The sequence below is a fragment of the Polypterus senegalus genome, chromosome 9, assembly GCF_016835505.1.
Source record: "Polypterus senegalus isolate Bchr_013 chromosome 9, ASM1683550v1, whole genome shotgun sequence".
Classification (NCBI taxonomy): domain Eukaryota; kingdom Metazoa; phylum Chordata; class Cladistia; order Polypteriformes; family Polypteridae; genus Polypterus; species Polypterus senegalus.
The window spans coordinates 83,927,251-83,948,564 of NC_053162.1; the positions used below are offsets into that span (position 1 = coordinate 83,927,251).

At 36.8% G+C, this 21,314-nt stretch overlaps 1 protein-coding gene across 6 annotated transcripts in view; it reads right to left on the reverse strand.

Annotated features, from left to right (window-relative positions):
* wwox (WW domain containing oxidoreductase) overlaps positions 1–21,314 on the reverse strand; it is a 1,268,497-nt gene that overhangs the window by 1,148,182 nt on the left and 99,001 nt on the right. The window contains exon 6 of one of the 6 annotated variants that reach the window (XM_039763365.1): positions 1,321–1,444. The exons of the other annotated variants lie outside the window; for them this stretch is intronic. Coding sequence (XP_039619299.1) covers positions 1,409–1,444 — 36 coding nt within the window. The 3' untranslated portion in view covers positions 1,321–1,408. Of the gene's footprint in view, positions 1–1,320; positions 1,445–21,314 lie in introns of those variants that run through there. 6 annotated transcript variants of the gene reach the window in all.

A 21,314-nucleotide genomic window follows, 5' to 3' on the forward strand; every position in this document is an offset into this window, starting at 1 on the left:
ACAATTGTGTACTCTTTAGTTTTGTTTACCTTTGCACATTTTACCACTGTAAGTACAGTATAACCTTAATCTTCTGTTCATTCATTTTCTAAAATCCTCATCTAGCTCAGAGTAATAGGAAGCAAACATCTATCTTGGCAGCACTGGAACCAAGGACCAGCCCTGGACATTATGTCAGTTTAATTACTCTTTGGTATATTATAAATACCTTTTACTAGTGACTGTAATAGAGCACTAACTGTTCTATTTTGAATGCTAAGCAAAAGTATTTTTTAATTTTAAGTACCAATATAACTTTGCCTTCCTAAACATAATGATACTAATACATTTTACAAACTCTCATAAAAAATATTATTCAATGGAAGTAAATGCTGGTGCTTCTTCAGTATATTTCTTCGCTGAAACAGGCAATGTAATTTTACACGTCATGGATACTGTTTATTTATGGTATACGTTAATGGAAGTTTCACATACAATCACAAGCACTCTATATGTACGTACATTTTTAAATGGAAGTTTACTTTTTTTTTTTTTAGAATTAAGATACAAATTTACTATTCAGTTGAGGCTAGGTCTACCATGCACTCCTTGGCAAGTGTATTCAGGGGCCCTCATAGCACAATGTTTCTTTGCTGCACATCTGCTATTTAATTTTCTTCTGTGGTTTATAGTGGCTTCATTACAGACCATAAAAACTACACCAGCAGAACAGAATAAACAAGATGAACAGTGTTCATATTGTAAAACATAGCCATAATGTAAATATTTGCCTTTTCTTAACTCTAAACTTATGTAATAAGATAATAATGCCACATGTTGGTAGCCTTGGCTATGAAATGACTACCACGCTTCAGCTGCTTGCGCAGTGCAGAGACCTGAGTAAAACAACTGATCTACTTTGAAAATTTTTAAGGTACATTACCATATTATTAAAATGTGAACACTGAGCCCCAAATGTGTCTGGTATCATGATAGGGCCTCTAAGCTAAATACCAAATTCAGTTTTCAAACCAAGCTTAAAATCTGAAGAACACACTTTTCATAAATCAACAACAGTTGTACATATGGTTTGAGTTATGTGTTAAATATGCTTCTTAATTCTACTATGGTTCAAGCTCCACAACGAAGAAAGCAGTCACTAAAACATTTAACAAACACAAGGTAATACAGCTGGACAAAAAATAAATCACAATTACCTTAAAGTTTGTAACATCCTGACTATTGGTCTACAGACAGAGTTATTTATAATCAAAAAAAATAATAAACCTTCATAAATAATGGATCTCCCAAGTGGCTTCTTTCTTTCTGTTCTTCAATTTCTCTAAATCCTAAATTCAGTATATACTAAATGTTTTGCTCCGCCTTTGAAGACATCTTTCTTTTCATCCTGGAGTTATAAAGGCACCATTCAAAAAACTGCATCTCCTTGGTACCAGAGAATTACCTAGGAATAAAGAAACTGACTAAAACCTTTAAAAAAATATTTAACCTGAGCAAAGGCAACAATTAAAACAAGTTCTACAGATTAGATCAGTTACCAAATTGTTTTGTTTTTTAATATCTAAATGAGTCTTATAGTAACTACTGTAGTTTCAAAAAAACTACAACTCTTTAAACACATTATGAACAAACAGATGTAGCATGTGGAGACATCAAAACAATGACATCCAAAGTCATGCCCCTGGGACTTTGTAGTCTTATATTCATGAAATAAGAACTTACAGTAAATCAATGTTAAAAAAGCTGAGATGGTACCTGAAAGTAGGTAAATTATAAAAACTGAAAAAAACACGTCAGCTCAGTTCAGTGTTCATACTGATCTGTGTCATCTGGAGCCTTTAACTAGAATGGACACCTCATCAGACTGCATATAGCTTCTTCACTGTCCATAAACGTGACCCTCATGATCCCTAGTAGGGCTGCACCTGGCAAATGTGTTTGAAGTTAGGGATTAAGTACAGAATAATACAAAGTTGATTTCCATAATGGTTCCAATGTAAAGTAAGAGATCCTTCCTCAACCAAAACACATTACAGAACCAGGCCTACAGTATGGTATGCACCAACACATGGCAAAAAGCTAGGTGAGCCATATAAGGTATAGCGTTCATGCAAAACGCAAATGCTGACTTGAGCCACCATGTAAATATTAACATAGCAGAGCAAGGATTAGATGCAATGCACCTTAAACAACAGTGTATACAGAATATATCTTAATGGACCAGACTTTGGAAATAGAAACTATTAAGAACGCAGAGATGAAGCTGTACATTTTGTGGGAAGTTGAAAAGCACAGGTTAGAAACTTCAAACTGATGTTTATGCATCTGTTGCAGTTGTACGGTTGAGATGATTACAGCGTTTCCGATACCAAACCAAATTAAGGTATGCAGGATTAATAATATAAAGCCAGAAACATGGGATAGTACTGCAGTGTCTTGGTAAACATGCCTCTTCAATTTTGCATGGAAGATGAAGCTATACCTCTGCCATAGCAAACCTGGGTGGAAAACACATTTTCAGAAAGGACAATCAAAGGATTTGTTCCTCTTATTCAAGTATCACTCTCCTCAATCACAGCAGGAATTCCTAGTTTCAAGACTCAACAGCTAATAATCAAACCTTGAATTCAGCAACAGCAGACCAACACTTTAATTTTTGCCGAGATACTGTAGTTGTCAAGAGGCTGTGCCAAAGCTTTCACATATTTTATATACCTGGAAAATGTCTACAATTGTACACCATAGGGTATTTTATGGAAAGGACTGCACATATACTGTAAGTAATACCGTGAACCCAAAAGATGGATAACAGTGATTTTGGCGTCAAGGTGAATCCTTTTTAGGTAGGCCTAAAATTCCATCAATGACACATCTTCTCCTTGCAGTTCCTCATGATTCTCATCAATAGGATTTCTGAGGGTGCTGCCTCTGTTGTTTATGGATAATGATGTGCTTTTGGCCTCATTCTTATAATTACAGTCTCCAGAACACAAGATATGCACAGTTATTAGTGAAACAGCAGGTATGGTGTGAAGGGTGCTATATCAAAAAAGGATTTATTTCAGCTGGTTTTACTCCCTCTGCCCAAAACATTCTCAGTAGAGTGCATTGTTCATTGCCTATATTTATTTTCGATTTTCCATCATATGTGGAGTAATCATAACTAAGGTCCTACTGTAACTACAACCATGGAAGTGATATGATAAAACACATTGCCTTAGTTTAAAAAGTATAAAAAAAAATGCCTAAAAGACAAATGCATAAGAATAAGTTAAACAGAAACAAGAAAATAAAGATAACATCATTTTCATTACAACACAACCTTTTATAAAAGTAAATATATGTACAAGGGTAGGCAAAAGTAGGTTTACAGTTGTGAGTAGATGAAACAGTTTATTTTTGTATTATTATTTATTAATTAATTATTGTATTATTTATTTGTATTATTTGTCTTCTTATTATTATTAAAGTGTGCTTGAGTGCAGCAATCATAACCTTCATGTCTTTTTCCATATGAACAACTGTAAGCCTACTTTTGTCCAACCCTGTATATTTAAAATCCATTTTTATTTGAAACCACTGAAATTTCAGAAATAATTTTTTTTTTTATTTTGATAATATTTGATAGATAAAGAAAAGAGTTTAAGCAAGAAAATATTTGAATTGTTGCACCATACCAATTTAGGTTGAAATACACCCTGAAAAGTGTAAAAAGAATAACTTGAATCTGTTTTGGCAGCACAACTCAGAAGCGATCACAGGCTTAGTGTATGCAAGAATGTTGGATCAGAATTGTTCACATATGTCAAAAAAATAAAACAGCTTAAGCTCAAAAGACTCTTTCAAATCTGGAGGTAGCTGGTTACAGCTCTCAAGAGCCAAAGCATAAAGTTTCCCATCAGCCATTGTGTTTTTTGTGTTACTTTATTCTGAGTAAAGTGGTCTCAATCGATTACATCTGGCATCAAGCTAGATGAAATCAAAGCATGCACACATTTTGGATAGAGATGAAGATATCAGTGGGAAAGAATTTGTAATTTAATTAGGAACTGGCTCAAAATAGTGAGAAGTGGCATGTGTCTTCATCCTAATTTGTCTGTTTATGTTACAAGAATTTTATCTACTTCTACTAATTTGCTATCAGTGCCGGGAATGTTATGTAGCAGCTGGTAAAAAGGAGGCTTCTCAAAAACATTAGCCTGAAAATACGCTTCTACGTAACAATGAAGAAACAGTAATCCTGAGCCTATACTATATAACATAAAAATTGAACAAAAAAAAAAAAACTTTGATTGTCTTCATTTAACTCAAGACTGTGCAAAGCCAAAATCACCTTAATTTGTCCAAACAGTAATGACATTACATTTTTCAACACTGAAATGAATGCATACTAAAATCACAGGCAGATTTAAAAGTTTTTAGAATAAATATGTTAGTAATCAATAATTATAATAAATGAATTCAATCTACATAAGCAACTCACAAAATTAAAATAAAGAAATATTCTGTAAGCTCACTTCAGCTTGTATTTTTTGTATTCAGCATTTTCTACTTTTATGTGTCAGATTACTGCTCCTGTTGGCAAATTGGTCCTCAAGCAGCTATTTAAATGACTGCAAAGTCATGCATGTGTGTAAGCGAGCCTGCATCTTATACTTGAATGCAATGCCTGTAGAAGCAGTTGTGTAGCTGTCGCTGCAAACCTCTACAACATGTCTCACAGACAACCATGACAAAAAAAAAATTATAAATCAAAAATATCTCTTTGATGAAGTAAATAACAAATTAAAAATGCACCAACATTCTATAAATCCATCCATAACCCACCTATCCAAAGCAGGGACACAGAGAAGCTGGAGCCTAACCCAGGACACATCCAGTGGAAGGCAGTAACAAACTCTGGACAGTGAACCAAATCATAGCAGGGAGAACAAAAACACAGATGACTCTGGGGTTAATTTAACATTGCCAACCCATCTAACCAGCATGTCTTTCAAAACAGTTATCTCAATCTTAAAACACCTGAATATTACACCATGCACACATTTTCTAACTTGCATAAAATAAAAAAAAATTATTTTGCCACACATATAATAAGCAGACAAAAAGACAACTTTAACTAAATTTTTAGATAAATTTAGGTTATACTGTAACTTTGTATTCTGACTTGATAAGTGACTTGATATATCATAAAAAATATGCAGCAATACAGATGTGGCTCTGAAAAAATGCCATTATGTTTTATGGTTCGTCTGGCCACACCCAGGCCTAAATATTGAACTCTGCCCATGACAAACTTTGCATAATTGTTAAATACAGCATAATACAATGGTGCTCATAGGGAACAGTTTTATATAAAATGAAGGCCAATTAAAATCTTTAAAATTTTGCATGTACTTACCAGGCCTTTTACATCTAAAATACCTAGTTAGAAATATCCATCTATCCAATTAAGGGCCATTGGAATTCAGAACATTTTCTAGCAATAACAAGTGCACTAACCCCGAAAAGGACATACAGTAAGTTCATTACTGGGCAAAATTTTGAACAAAGTTCATTTACTCATTCAGATAAATATGTAATCTCCACACAGATATTGACCATGTTAGGATTCTCACTCACTAAAACAAAGTCTAAAGACCATATCAGAAAATACATTTTTTACAGTTGGCAATTATAACAATTTTTAAATCTTATGGAAAAGCATATTAAACTTATACTAGACAATTTGCTTCGCAATACAAACATTACACACTATACAGAAAGAATCTACTATAAATGATTACCTTGAAATTTCCACAAATAAGCCTATAAGTGATCTGACACCCTCTAACAATCAAATTGTAAATATTGAAAAGTCTTGCTGTACAACTCTCCCCTTTGTAAAATCCATTATTTTACCAAGGATTGCCATTGTAATTAACTAGACAAAATATTTAAGCAAGGCTTTGACACAAGGAAAGGGAAGTTTTTGGAAAACGTTAGAATGCTCATTTTAACTTCAGTTTCCATCAAAGTCAGTAGAGATGTTTATTCAATTTCTGAGTAACACATCTTCCAGACAGAGGGGCAAAAAGAGGGACAAAGACAAAACAAAGATACAAAACCACATACATTTCTTTTCATATACTTTAACTTTGAAGAACTTTGCTTTATGCCCAGAATTCTAAATTACCCCATAGACTGGTTTCACTGTTCATTTCAATCAGTTCATTAAAATAATAAATTATCTCTGTTAAGAAACTGCTTCAAGAGGAGCAAAGTGGTGCAGTGGTTAGCACTTCTGGCACAGAGATTCAGTGCCCTGGGTTTGAATACAACACTTGGTCACTGTCTCTGTACAGTTTGTACATTCTCCAATTGGTCTGTGTGGATTTTCTTATTAAGTCCCTAAATGCATGCAGATTGCTTTAAATTGTCACACTAATTTAAACCCAATGTTAACAGTGTAGGTAATATACATGTGTATGCCCTGCAGTGGACTGGAGCACCTTCTACGGTTGTTTCCTAATTTATACCCGGTACTGCTGTGACAAGCTGTGACCCCTGAATGGGTTTGAGAACATATTTATAAACAGTTTAATGCTCCGCACAAAGTATGAATTAAAAATTTCTATGAAGTGTGTTTTCAATTATTTTATCAATTTATGAAATATTTTTCATGTAAAGAGACAGCATAGAGTGAACAAGAAAGAAAATTACTGTATTTTTTAGAATCACAAAAGATATTAATGTTCATTGTTTATAAAAAATAAACAATAACTCAATTAGCAGTATATACATTTCTACTAATTCTATACATTAGAGAACAAAATTAATATTTCACAGCAATTAATTACAATATTGTATATGCATAACTGCTATGCTACTGTACATAGATGTTTCATTAGTTAAATATTTTATGCTTTTTAAATTTTACTCCTTTTCAGACTAACTAAGGAGGTGATGATGCAAATTCATAAAATCACTTGAAACTTTTTTTCAGGGGCTTAAATCATTTTGAAGCCTGCTTAGTAGAACTTTAAATGCACTCAATTAATTGCACCTTGTAGAACTGAAAAGCACTGATTGCAGTGACGGCTATGCCAATATATATTGAATATAAAACAGAAAGAGAAAATAAAAACACAGCTAAAAACGCAGCAACAAATTTCGGCAAAAGTTAAATGCTTGTGTCATGAGCACGAGGCGGCTATGCAGTGTCTGCAACGGATGTGGCCATCCACCGTGCATAAGGTATCTTACTGACATTGGCGGGCGAAGGAGCCACCGATTCTTCCTCTGCCCAGTGCCATCACAAGCCTAGAGCCGCCCTGAGTACTGCTGCAATAAATTATTTCATCGAAGTGAAACACATGTTTAATAACGTGCTTTAACTCCTATCCATCATGAAAATGATATCACGTATACATCTCAGTATTTCAGTTATTCAGAGAGCTGTAATATCACGAATGTAATGGATTCTGTATCCAGTTATAGGAAGAGAGCCGGTTTAAGAAGCAAGTAGTGATTCACACACATAAGCACATAGAAGATCAAATACAAAACAAAGCATTGAACGTGCAACTTTAATTACGATGTGATTTGAGAAACTGGTTAATTAAACGATTTTAAGATGAAGTTTATGATGTTCTACTTTAATGACAAAATAAACTACGTGATTAAAGTGGAAATGTCGAGATTGAAGTTGACATTTCGTGCTTTTTCCCCACTGTGTGCCTTTTTTTCTCTGTACCCTAATAAGCTTTTATATAACACTCAGACAGTGGGTTACAACTCGGCTTTTCGCGGCGACTTTGATATGTGACTTCTTTTTTATTTCCGGCACTGTGCGATTTTGTGAACGTGAGCTTTCAAGTTTCTCCAACACGCTATGTCACTCGATCAACTTCCTTTTGTTGATTATACCACGGTTTATTTGAACAAATAATGTTTTTCCTTTGCCTCCACTTGGTATTCGCTGAAATTCTTATATTTTTCTCATTGTCTTTTCACAATAGGCTGAGCTTAAAGGCGATTTATATTCATTTGCATATTCAAAGAGGCGTAATTCTGGGAGGAGTTGGGGCGTTACATAAAGCGTGTGCACGAGCGTTACTTTTCACGCTGATCGGGATTTATGTAGCATAAGAACGTGGAAGTTGGAGTACGCACAGATTCCAGCATCTGGATTTTTCTGTGCGTAAGCACATTTCGGCTTTTGTGCTTACGCCATGTTATAGTGCGAATTCTACGCACGGCGTTATACATGAGGCCCCAGGTGTCTTGGTGGATTATATATAGAAAAGCAGCCAAAACCGCACAGAGCAATGAAATGTCTACGTGAGTCACAGGTGCATCTGGACTGTGTAAAGACGACAACGACTCAAGTGACGAGTTGGAGGTGGGCACATGAGCGGGCAGTGCATACTGACTGAGAAATCAGCAGACTAGCATGACAGAGGGAGCAGAATGGACGTCCTTCTCCTCTCCTCCCGTTTCACACTCCGTGACTGAGCGCCGTGCACCCCCATTCCTCCGTCTGGCAGGAGAAGGCACGATGGCGGTCCATCAGTTTTCTGTCACAGACGATTGTGTGTTGGTTCGTTCCGTGCATTGTTACAATGTTGCTTTTCTGGCTGATTTATTACATTACCGATTTTTCAAATGTTAATTTTCTCCCTGTGTTTAAAAATCATTAAAAAACCGGCCTGATTATGCGGCGTATGGTATGCCGCGGGTTAGCTAGTATGTTTTAATTCCACACCCAGACATCATCAGCATAGAGTCTGTATGTTCTCCCCACATGACCATGAATTTGTGTTCTAACCCGGTTGCTTAATTAGAAAGCAATTCTTGCCAATAGTTTAATTTCATGGCTTGGTAGTGCTTTAACTCTGCCATGTCAGGTAATGCTCATTTCCTAGATTTTCCTCCCCTTTCTAAGGATATCATCCAAATGATTTGAAGGCTAAAATGGATGAGTAATTCTCAGTCCTTCACTTTGTTCTCTTCACTTTCCTTCTAAGTATTTAATTATACCCTAAAGTGCATGATAAACAGACACAGGTGTAAATGGTAACAAGCTAAATGGAGAAATGTGGGTCTCTTTGGTCATTTGCATGTTATTGCTAATTAGGAGCAATTAAAAACCAAGAATACAGCTGTTTAAGACTAAAACGAGCAATAAGGGTTCAAAATCTTAACGGGTGAGACAACTAAAGTGAAGCAGAAGTGTTACTTGAGCAATAAGTGCTTCTAATTAAGCAATTGGGTTGGAGCAAAAACCTGCAGCCACTGTGGCCCTCCAGGACCATGACTGAGGACCCCTGCTCTGATGGAATAAGCAGAAAAAAAACAAACAGTTGGATATACAGACTTGAGATTAAAATATAAACAGACTGTTCCAATCACCATGCATATCATAAAAACATCACTAATACAATATATACTTTCAAATGTTTTATATAATGTTTATTTTGTTGTTTTAAGAAGCATTTGAGATGTTTACAAAGTTTCTAATGCAGAGAAAGAAAATCAGATCACAGCTGTTTAGCAGTCTCAGATTTTATAACTGGCTTAATTAGCAGTTACATTGTTCAGTAAGAACGTTCAATGACAAGCTCAGACTTGTATGAAGTTAAAAATAAATCTTGAAACAGCTTAAACTGTATGCAGAACAGTATCTTTGCTCCCCTAGAAGCCTTCAGGTTTTTTAAGACATGAGTATTGTAAGTGCCTGCTAATTTCTAATCTCAAGACATGTTTTGATTATGCCAGAGAGGAAAAAGGCAATGTTGTGTGATGATTGATGTCATTCCCTATAGACCATGTGAATTAATTGAGATTATCTCAACAGTCACAACTCCCAGTACTCTTACAGCAGAATGAGTCTGTCACAATGTGGCCATAAGGGAAAGATGGCAGGGAAATAGTTTTACTGCTTAAGAAATACATTAGACAAAATGTTAGAAATTAATAAACTCTCCATTTTAAATGCACTTCCACTTTTAACTATTTAATTACTTGCAACAAAGAAAAGGCTATCTAACAGACTAATAGATTTAATATATGACTGGTATATTTAGAATGTGTAAAACCATAAAACAGAAGATTTAATCTACTCCTAAAGCCATCTATGCTTTAGTTGAATTGATAAGGTTATGAAAAGTTATTCCGAGTTGCACAGTCACAGCATGGATTGAAATCAAAAGCCTTGCACTATTCTCTTCATTATAACAGACATTAAAAGTCCATTTTACAAGAGATATAAAACACTTGCAAGATTTTAGCAATTCCCTTGCCCCAAAAGCACTCAAACAAATCTCATAACAAACACCCTGAAGTGTCTTACTGTTTTATTAACAGTTTTGTTTCGAATTCAAGACTGTTTGGTGGTTATTTAATTGTTACCAAGGTGTTCCTCTGTCTAATTATACAGGATAAGCTTTGATTACCTCAATAGTAAACCAAGCATCTGCGAACTTCTGTTCTGACATACAACGAAAGCATGACATAACCTAGACTAGCAAAAAAGAAATCCATCAAACAATACAACATTAAGCTACATTTGAAAGAGTAAAAAACCACATCACATTTTTATTCTTCTTAACCGTATTTAACACACAACTACATTTATAATCAGTTGAATATGACAAAGAATACAAAACCTGAGATTATAGCAAGAGACCATTACAGAAAAGAGGAACAGACTTAATTCATTTTCGTCCTGCTAGAGCAGAAACATATAAAATTAATATAAAGCTACAAATTTAAAATTATCTACTAGACACTAATAATTAGGCTGATTCACTTGTGTCTCTTAATTAGGTAATTCTTGCTTTTGGAGAACATGACCTTAATTAGTGCTAAATAAATTTTAAGAAAATTGAGAATAAAAAACAAATACTATTACAGGATGTGCATTTATCACGCCATGCAGTTTTGATTAAATATTTTTAAATGAACCAAACCTTACATTCATTTTCGTGAACTGCATTATCAAAGTCAATGTTTAACTTTAGCCAGTAAAATAAAGTACCTATTCATGACACAGATTATGGGCTTTTTAAAATACTACATAAATACTGAATTAAAAATAATTTTCAAAGTAACATCAGTTATTTCATGGAAATCTAAAACACAAATAAACATTTTACCTTTGTCCTTGGACTTAAATACATTATTTAAAGATATAAAAGCAAACAAAATAATAATAAATATATTTTAGAACACAAGTACTATAGTGCATGAGGTAAGACACATAAGGGAAATACTTTTTGATATAGTAAAAATTTTAATCATGTGAGTGACACAAATAAAGAGTTCCCTGCTACTGTTCCACATTGAGCATGTAACCAAAATATAGTTGACGCAGAAGCAGATTAACTGTGACTTGAAGCATTGTGTTCTCAAAGTCTTCCCCTGGGCTTTATTAATAGTTATGGTGAACAACAGGTATACTAAAAAAAACTAGTGGGTAACTAAGGGAATTCAGGGGATAATACAGATTCATCTTAACTGTATCTCTTTAAAACTTTTATCATAATCACACTTTAATACAGGGTTTTTATGTATTTCGCATAATTTTAGGCTGCTCCTAACCATTCCTTTGGTCTGTAGCTTGCCACTGGCCCCTCCAATCACTGGCTATCACTGAGTAACAGCAATAAGTTGCCAGTCAAATAATAAGGAGGTCAAAGGATATAAAAGAAGAAGTCTGGCTAGATTTCTTCACTCACTGTCTGTGAAAACTCCTAGTTTAGTGCTCATAGATTTTAAAGGCTGGAGTTAAATATTCTGACATTCTGCCTATTTTCAATAGAATATTATTTTATATGATATTTATGGCTAAAGCATGTGCTGGCCAATTTCATTTAGAAACACAAAAAAGCACACTGCACAACCTCTCGATTTTACAAGACTAGCAGAATACCCGCGCTTCGCAGCGGAGAAGTAGTGTGTTAAAGAAGTTATGAAAAAGAAAAGGAAAAATTTCAAAAATAACGTACCATGATTTTTAATGTAATTGTTTTGTCATTGATATGAATGTTGCTGTCATATCTATCTACAGTACATATATCTATTTATATATATATCTATATCTATATACAGGTATATCTTTATATCTATATATATCTATATCTATATCTATATATATCTATATATATATATATATATATATATATATATATATATATCTATCTCCTTTGGGGTGCGAGCAGCTGTTGCTGGGAGTGCCAGAATCCATCGAGGAAGAAAAATGAAAAAAAACAAATGACTCCTGCTCTTACGTGCAGTGCAGTGTAATGCTGCGTGGGTATTATGAAGTATCGTATCTGTTCAAGTTCTATTTAAATTTTAAATATAAGTAATTTTTATTTAGTCGACAGAAATATGTTTGGTAGGAATGAAAGGTAAATTAAGTCAGCATTGCATACATTTTTCTTCACCATAGAAATTTATAGAGTAAATTCAACTTACATTCCTACCAAAGATATTTCTGTCGACTAAATAGAACCTACTTATATCCAAATTGTAGCTATTGAGCTGTCGCCTGCCTGACTGGATATGTCACCCTCGCTTCGCTCTTACTTTTTACCGTTCATGTAATTATGGCTAGTCGCGAAAAAATTAGAACATGGAAAGATGATCACACTGAGTATGGCTTTACCAAAATAATTATTGATGGCGAATAAAGTATCCATTATTCATAAAGCTTCAATTGGTGATCTCTTTTTCTGCATTAACCACATATTTTTTCATACTTCTTCTCAAACCAAGGGGGTGCGAGGGTAAAATGAATCGGGAAGTGCTGATTTATATATCTATACTAATAAAAGGCAAAGCCCTCACTCACTCACTCACTCACTCACTCACTCACTAATTCTCCAACTTCCCGTGTAGGTAGAAGGCTGAAATTTGGCAGGCTCATTCCTTACAGCTTACTTACAAAAGTTGGGCAGGTTTCATTTCGAAATTCTACGCCTAATGGTCATAACTGGAAGGTATTTTTCTCCATTAACTGTAATGGAGTTGAGCTGGAAGGGCGGAGTTTCGTGTAACATCATCACGCCTCCCACGTAATCACGTGAACTGACTGTCAACACAGTGCGTAGAAAACCAGGAAGACCTCCAAAAAGCGCTTAAGAAAACATGCATTATATAATTGAGAACGCAGCGAAAAACAATAAGAAGCGAGCGAGTGACATATACTACCATATTCATGAGTGTTGCTGCCTCGGAAAGAAAGCACGGTGTAAACCTAAAGTTTAAATTAAGTTCATAGACAGGCTACCGCTGGCGTTTCACATGCCCACAGGTAATGCGGGATACAAGTTTAATGAGAGGACGCAGGATATAAACGAGAGTTTTGATCACTTTGTAACTAAGTTAAAATTGTAGGTGAAGGGGTGTGCTTATGCAAATTCCGAGACTGTGTTTGTGGGGATTGACAGTTAAGGCGGTGGGGAGTCACGTCATCATCTCCCTCCCATTCATCTAATTTCGGTCTGAGCTGAGCTCCAGCTAATGCCGTCTTCCGAAGCAACTTTGTCAGACTGCCACCAAATACTCACAGAAAAATCCACAAGTTAATACACACGCTGTCTCTATAGAGTTTCTCCACACTGAATCCTCCAGGCACTACTTACAAAAGGTCACATTGACAATCGTGTTACGTTATTTTTAAAATCTTTCCTTTTCTTAGCACAAGCACAGCTGAGAAGCTTCATGCATGTGCTCCATAACGCGCTAAAAATAATGCATTTAATCACACTTTGCATTACAAGCAAAGGGAGCTTTTGTCAATGCATGATTTCCTGGTACTGTACACGATTACATTGATCAGCGATCCCGATTCATTTTACCCTCGCACCACCTTAGTTTGAGAAGAAGTCTGAAAAATATGAGGTTAACACAGAAAAACATCACCAATTCAAGCTTTATGAATAATCGATTCGCCATCAATAATTGTTTTGGTAAAGCCATCCTCCTTCCATTTTATAATTTTTCCGCCAATAGCCATGATTAAATGAACGGTAAATAAAGTAAGAGCAAAGCGAGGGTGACTTATTTAGGCAGGCATATATATGACAGCAACACTCATGACAATGTCAATCATGTTACGCTATTATTAAAATGTTTCCTTTTCTTTTCATTACTTTTTAACACACTACTTCTCCGCTGAGACGCTGGATTTTGCTATATATATAATATATGAATGACCTCCAAAGAGCTGAGACTTTTGATATCATGAACGTGTCTGCAAAACTGTGGTCTCCTGCCCAGCAAAAGTCGAGCAGCCAGCGCGCATAGCTGTGCCGCCTTTGAGACGCTGACTGCGCTTCTGCCTTAAGTCAAAGTGAGCACTTTTAATTTTTTCATCCTCCCCTGCGCTATAGCCCAGACAAGTGCAAACACGGACCCCTTTTCTACACCACGGAAAAATAATATTAAGGCGATTCACACTTTCTTTGCACGTATACGATTATGAGGTCCTCACCTCGGATTATGAAACACGCACACAGTGGAGGACTGACAGTGCCATCACAGCTGATTAATGGCGGGACGCCTCACCAGTCTACACAAGGCGATCATAACGTCAGCGAACACATCTCTCTATACTATATAAAAGAAAAAGGCAACTTTCCTTTCTTTACACCTTTTTTTCCTTTTATCCCAAACCAAAGCCTTTCTCTTAACACTGCAGAGGACACAAAACTAATTTTCTTTAAATGCCGGTAAGGCACATTACCAGAGGCACAAATTTGAACGCTCACATAGAAAATGTAATTTCTATACCACAGCCGTGTGTAGCGCCTTTCAAAAGGGATCTACTACCGAGAGATGATCCATATACATTTTAGCTGCTGTTAGTTACTTACCTGTTGTGTTACACAGTCTTTAAAATGTAGTTTACCTGAAACCACTCCAGTAGTGCTCAATGTACCTGTACTTCTTAAAACGTTAATGTTTTACTGTTTAATAACTTATAGACTATATTTTATTATTTTTCCCTTGCACTCAGTGACCAAAGCTATACACACACATATAGACACATACAAACATACACACAAGTATATGTATGTGTATATATATGTATGTATGTGTATATATATATATATATATATATAAACACACACACCCCTATCTACATTATATATATATATATATATATATATATATATATATATATATATATATATATATATATATATACACACACACACACACACACACACATACATACACACATATATATAATTTGTGTGTGTGTATGTATGTATGTATGTGTATATATGATGTAGATAGGTATGTATATATATATATGTGTATATGTAGATATGTATATAGATATGTAGATATGAAGATATGTATGTGTATATATATGTATGTATGTGTGTGTGTGTGTGTGTGTGTTGTGTGTATATATATGACAGCAGCAATCCAAGCTGTGAGAAAACACTAAAAAGGAGGCGTGTCAGACGTTGTGGTACATTTTCTGATGCAGCTAGACGAAAAAAACTTTGTGACGCTGCCAAATACACAAAACAATTACTTTGACAATCATGTTACATTATTTTTAAAATGTTTCCTTTTCTTTTCATAACTTCTTTAACACATGACATCGCAAGCTGGTATTTTGCTATATATATATATATATATATATATCACAGCACACTCATAACAGTGACAAAACAATTACTTTGACAATCATGTTACGTTATTTTCAAAATGTTTCCTTTTCTTTCTCTTTCCTTCTTTAACACACTATTTCTCCGCTGCCAAGCTCGTGTGTATATATATATATATATATATATATATAGATAGATAGATAGATAGATACATATATATATATATATAGATAGATAGATAGAGATATATATATATATATATATATAGATAGATATGAGAACAACACTCATATCAATGACAAAACAATTACATTAACAATCAAGTTACGTTGTTTTTCAAATTTTTCCTTTTCTTTTCGTACCTTCTTTAACACACTACTTCTCCGCTGCGAAGCGTGGGTATTCTGCTAGTCTATACTAATAAAAGGCAAAGCCCTCACTGTCTCACTGACTCACTTATCACTAATTCTCCAAGTTCCCGTGTAGGTAGAAGGCTGAAATTTGGCAAGCTCATTCCTTACAGCTTACTTACAAAAGTTAAGCAGGTTTCATTTCGAAATTCTACACATAACGGTCATAACGGTCGACAACGTCCGCCATGTTGAACTTTCTTATTTATCGCCCCATCTTCACGAAATTTGGTAGGCGGCTTCCCTGCGCTAACCAAAACCGATGTACGTACTTATTTCGGTGGTATGACAGCCATTGTCGGTCGCCATATTGAATTTTCCAACGTCACTAATTCTCCAACTTCCCGTGTAGGTAGAAGGCTGAAATTTGGCAGGCCCATTCCTTACAGCTTACTTACAAAAGTTAAGCAGGTTTCATTTCGAAATTCTACGCGTAACAGTCATAACAGTCAACAACGTCCGCCATATTGAACTTTCTTATTCATGGCCCCATCTTCACGAAATTTGGTAGGCGGCTTCCCTGTGCTAACCGAAACCAATGTACATACTTATTTCGGTGGTATGACGCCACTGTCAGCCGCCATATTAAACTTTCCAACGTCACTAATTCTCCAACTTCCCGTGTAGGTAAAATGCTGAAATTTGGTACTTATTTCGTTGGTATGATGCCACTGTCGGCCGCCATATTGAACTTTCCAACGTCACTAATTCTCCAACTTCCCGTATGGGTAGAAGGCTGAAATTTGGCAGGCTCATTCCTTAAAGCTTACTTACAAAAGTTAAGCAGGTTTCATTTCGAAATTCTACGCATAATGGTCATAACGGTCAACAACGTCTGCCATGTTTAACTTTCTTATGTATGGCCTCATCTTCTCGAAATTTGGTAGGCGGCTTCCCTGCACTAACCGAAACCAATGTACGTACTTATTTCGGTGGTATGATGCCACTGTCGGCCGCCATATTTTTCAACAGTCTTTGTTACTTATGGGCCCATCTTCAAGAAATTTGGTACACGGGTTCCCAACGCTAACTGAATCCTACTTACATACATATATGTGTCCATAGCCTGCAGCTCGGTCACCATGTGAGGGTGGCGTTGGGTCCCCCATCCCAACGCCTCCCACGTTGTTGGCTGCCTGCCTATATAAGGCCATTCGTCGCTCCAGTCTCTACATTCCCTTCCTTGCTTCGCCACGGGATTCACGTCTCCCTAATGATAACTACAGCCTTTTTGTTTAATCCACGGCTTCTCCGCTGTTTTATTGTTTGTTTATTACAATTATAATTATTGTATAGGTATTTTACACTTACTTTACATTGCTTAGGTACCCATTTCCTTCATCATTCCAACCCTCATTACCATGTCTATCGAGATGATCACTATCGATCAAAGAACTATCACTTGCCAAGTTGTATCCATACCCGGAGATACCACCTACCTTTTCCATTCTCTTTGTTACATATTGCACGGCCATATCAGGCTCACTCTTGATATCCGGAGGAACATTGTGTCTTATGTATTGAATGACTGGGACAGGTTCAAAGTGTGGATTGATTACGGTACAGGAGATAATTATACTACACAGGAGCACTATAAGAGTGAAATGCTTAAGCCCTTCACCTATGGTTCTGCATGTGAGTTGATGGCTGCCGCTGAATTGTTCGGTTGTCGCTTTCAAGTGTACCGAAATGGCTAAATATTTTACACCTTTCGACAACCGCCAATGCCTCCTAAACATCTTAGATTCACAGGTGACGATTTCAGTAGTGGACACTTTGATGTTTATGAATGTTTAAACTCTCAAAAGCAGGATGTGATTTTATCGCTGAAACCGGTTGTGTGCTTACAACGCTTGACAGATGCCGAATGTCACTTCAATACAACAAATCCTGCAAATACTGCCATAATTGAAACAAACCATGAAACTCAAACCGATTATGACAGCAGCAATTCAAGCTGTGAGATTTGAGACAAGATTACTGTTCACATGGCCAACTGTAAGTTGCATGCTCAAGAGTAAGCTCAGCGCACAGCTTGGTCATATTACAACCGGAGGGCCGAACTGACAACATGGTATACAAAGAGATCCTTAACAAATAATTATTGGCATATTTTTCCTCAGTTTAAAAAGGTAAAATTTTCTTCTTAATAAAAATTTTAATGCAATACTTCGCCGCTGCGAAGTGCGGGTATTTTGCTAGTATTGAATATAGCAAAATCCTCAGCTCGAGCGGAGAAGTAGTGTTAAAGAAGTAATGAAAAGAAAAGGAAACATTTTAATAATAACGTAACATGATTGACATTGTCATTGTCATGAGTGTTGCTGTCATATATATATATATATATATATATATATATATATATATATATATATATATATATATACACTCACCTAAAGGATTGTTAGGAACACCTGTTCAATTTCTCATTAATGCAATTATCTAATCAACCAATCACATAGCAGTTGCTTCAATGCATTTAGGGGTGTGGTCCTGGTCAAGATAATCTCCTGAACTCCAAACTGAATGTCAGAATGGGAAAGAAAGGTGATTTAAGCAATTTTGAGCGTGGCATGGTTGTTGGTGCCAGACGGGCCGGTCTGAGTATTTCACAATCTGCTCAGTTACTGATATTTTCACGCACAACCATTTCTAGGGTTTACAAAGAATGGTGTGAAAAGGGAAAAACATCCAGTATGCGGCAGTCCTGTGGGCGAAAATTCCTTGTTGATGCTAGAGGTCAGAGGAGAATGGGCCGACTGATTCAAGCTGATAGAAGAGCAACTTTGACTGAAATAACCACTCATTACAACTGAGGTATGCAGCAAAGCATTTGTGAAGCCACAACACACACAACCTTGAGGCGGATGGGCTACAACAGCAGAAGACCCCACTGGGTACCACTCATCTCCACTACAAATAGGAAAAAGAGGCTACAATTTGCATGAGCTCACCAAAATTGGACAGTTGAAGACTGGAAAAATGTTGCCTGGTCTGATGAGTCTCGATATCTATTGAGACATTCAAATGGTAGAGTCAGAATTTGGCATAAACAGAATGAGAACATGGATCCATCATGCCTTGTTACCACTGTGCAGGCTGGTGGTGGTGGTGTAATGGTGTGGGGGATGTTTTCTTGGCACACTTTAGGCCCCTTAGTGCCAATTGGGCATCGTTTAAATGCCACGGGCTACCTGAGCATTGTTTCTGACCATGTCCATCCCTTCCTGACCACCACGTACCCATCCTCTGATGGCTACTTCCAGCAGGATAATGCACCATGTCACAAAGCTCGAATCATTTCAAATTGGTTTCTTGAGCATTACAATGAGTTCATTGTACTAAAATGGCCCCCACAGTCACCAGATCTCAACCCAATAGAGCATCTTTGGTGGTGGAACGGGAGCTTCGTGCCCTGGATGTGCATCCCACAAATCTCCATCAACTGCAAGATGCTATCCTATCAATATGGGCCAACATTTCTTAAGAATGCTTTCAGGACCCTGTTGAATCAATGCCACGCAGAATTAAGGCAGTTCTGAAGGCGAAAGGGGGTCAAACACCGTATTAGTATGGTGTTCCTAATAATCCTTTAGGTGAGTGTATATACAGTAATCCCTCGCTTTATCGCGCTTTGACTTTCGCGGCTTCACTCCATCGCGGATTTTAAATGTAAACATATCTAAATATATATCACAGATTTTTTGCTGCTTCACGGATTTCTGCGGACAATGGGTCTTTCAATTTATGTTGCATGCTTGAAGAGGAAGATATGTTTGCATTCTTTTAATTGTGAGAAAGAACTGTCGTCTATGTCTTGTCATGGAGCATAGTTTAAACTTTTGACTAAAGGGTGTTATTTCATGTCTAGAGGGCTCTAATAATGTTAACAGTGTGGGAGAGTTTATAAGGGCTTAAAATATATAAAAATAACCATACAAACATATGGTTTCTACTTCGCGGATTTTCATCTATCGCGGGGGTGGTCTGGAACGCAACCCCAGCGATCGAGGAGGGATTACTGTATATTGTCAGGGATGCCAGGGGCCATGACCCGGCCGGGACGCCAGGAGGGACCGGAAGAGGGTCAGAGCCCTGCCTGGACCACGGGGTTTGCCTTCCGGGTTGCTTTGGGGCCACGGGTCAAGGGCATGGAAGCCCTTCCCTGTAGGAGCCCGTGGTCACCGCCAGGAGGCCCAATGCCTTGGGACTTGTTTCCCCAGCACTCCTGCCACACCAGGAAGTGCTGGGGAAGATTTATGACGGCGCCCGGAGAGCAGCCGGGAGGACAGCCGGCACTTCCGCCACGCTGGGGCGTGGCCAACGAAGGTATGCCGGGAACACCAGGTGCTCATCCGGGTCAGCTATAAAAGGGGCCTCCTCCCTTCATTCAGGGCTGGAGTCGGGTGGAAGGAGGACGAAGCAGTGGAGAGTGGAGGCGGCCCGAAGAAAGGCATTGTGGCCAGGACTTTGTGTGATTAGGGGTTTGTGCACTGAACTGGGTCTTTGTGACCATTATTTGGGGGTCTTTGTGACCATAATTATTGTAAATATTCTCTGTAATAAACGTGTGGTGGTTTTACAACAACATGTCCGCCTGTCTGTGCCCGTGCCGTTCACAATATATATATATATATATATATATATATATACACACACACATAAACATATATATACATATACACACATATATACAGTACATATACATCCACATATATATATATATGTATATATGTGCACAAAACCACGCTTTTATCAAGGCTTCCGTCGGGTAGTCTTTTGAAATGAAATTTTCCTCCAATCAGTCGTAGCAATGCGCTTTCTTCCGACTGTGACATTTTTGTAGCTCTGATATGTATATCAATGTAATCAGTGTACCAGGAAATAATGCATTGACAGACGTTCCCCTTTGCTTGGAATGGAAAGTGTGATTAAATGCGTTATTTTTTAACACGTTATGGAGCACATGCATCGAAGCTTCTCAGCTATGCTTGTGCTAAGAAAAGGAAACATTTTAAAAATAACGTAACACGATTGTCAATGTAACCTTTTATAAGTAGTGCCTGGAGGATTCAGAGTATGGAGAAACTCTAGAGACAGCGTGTTTTAACTTGTGGATTTTTCTGTGAGTATTTGGTGGCAGCCTGACAAAGTTGATTCCGCAAGACTGCGTTAGCTACGGAGCTCAGCTCAGAGCGAAATGAGGTGAATGGGAGGGGAGATGATGACGTGACTCCCCCACCCACCTTAACTGTCAACCATCCCCCACCCCCAAAGACAGTCTCTCGGA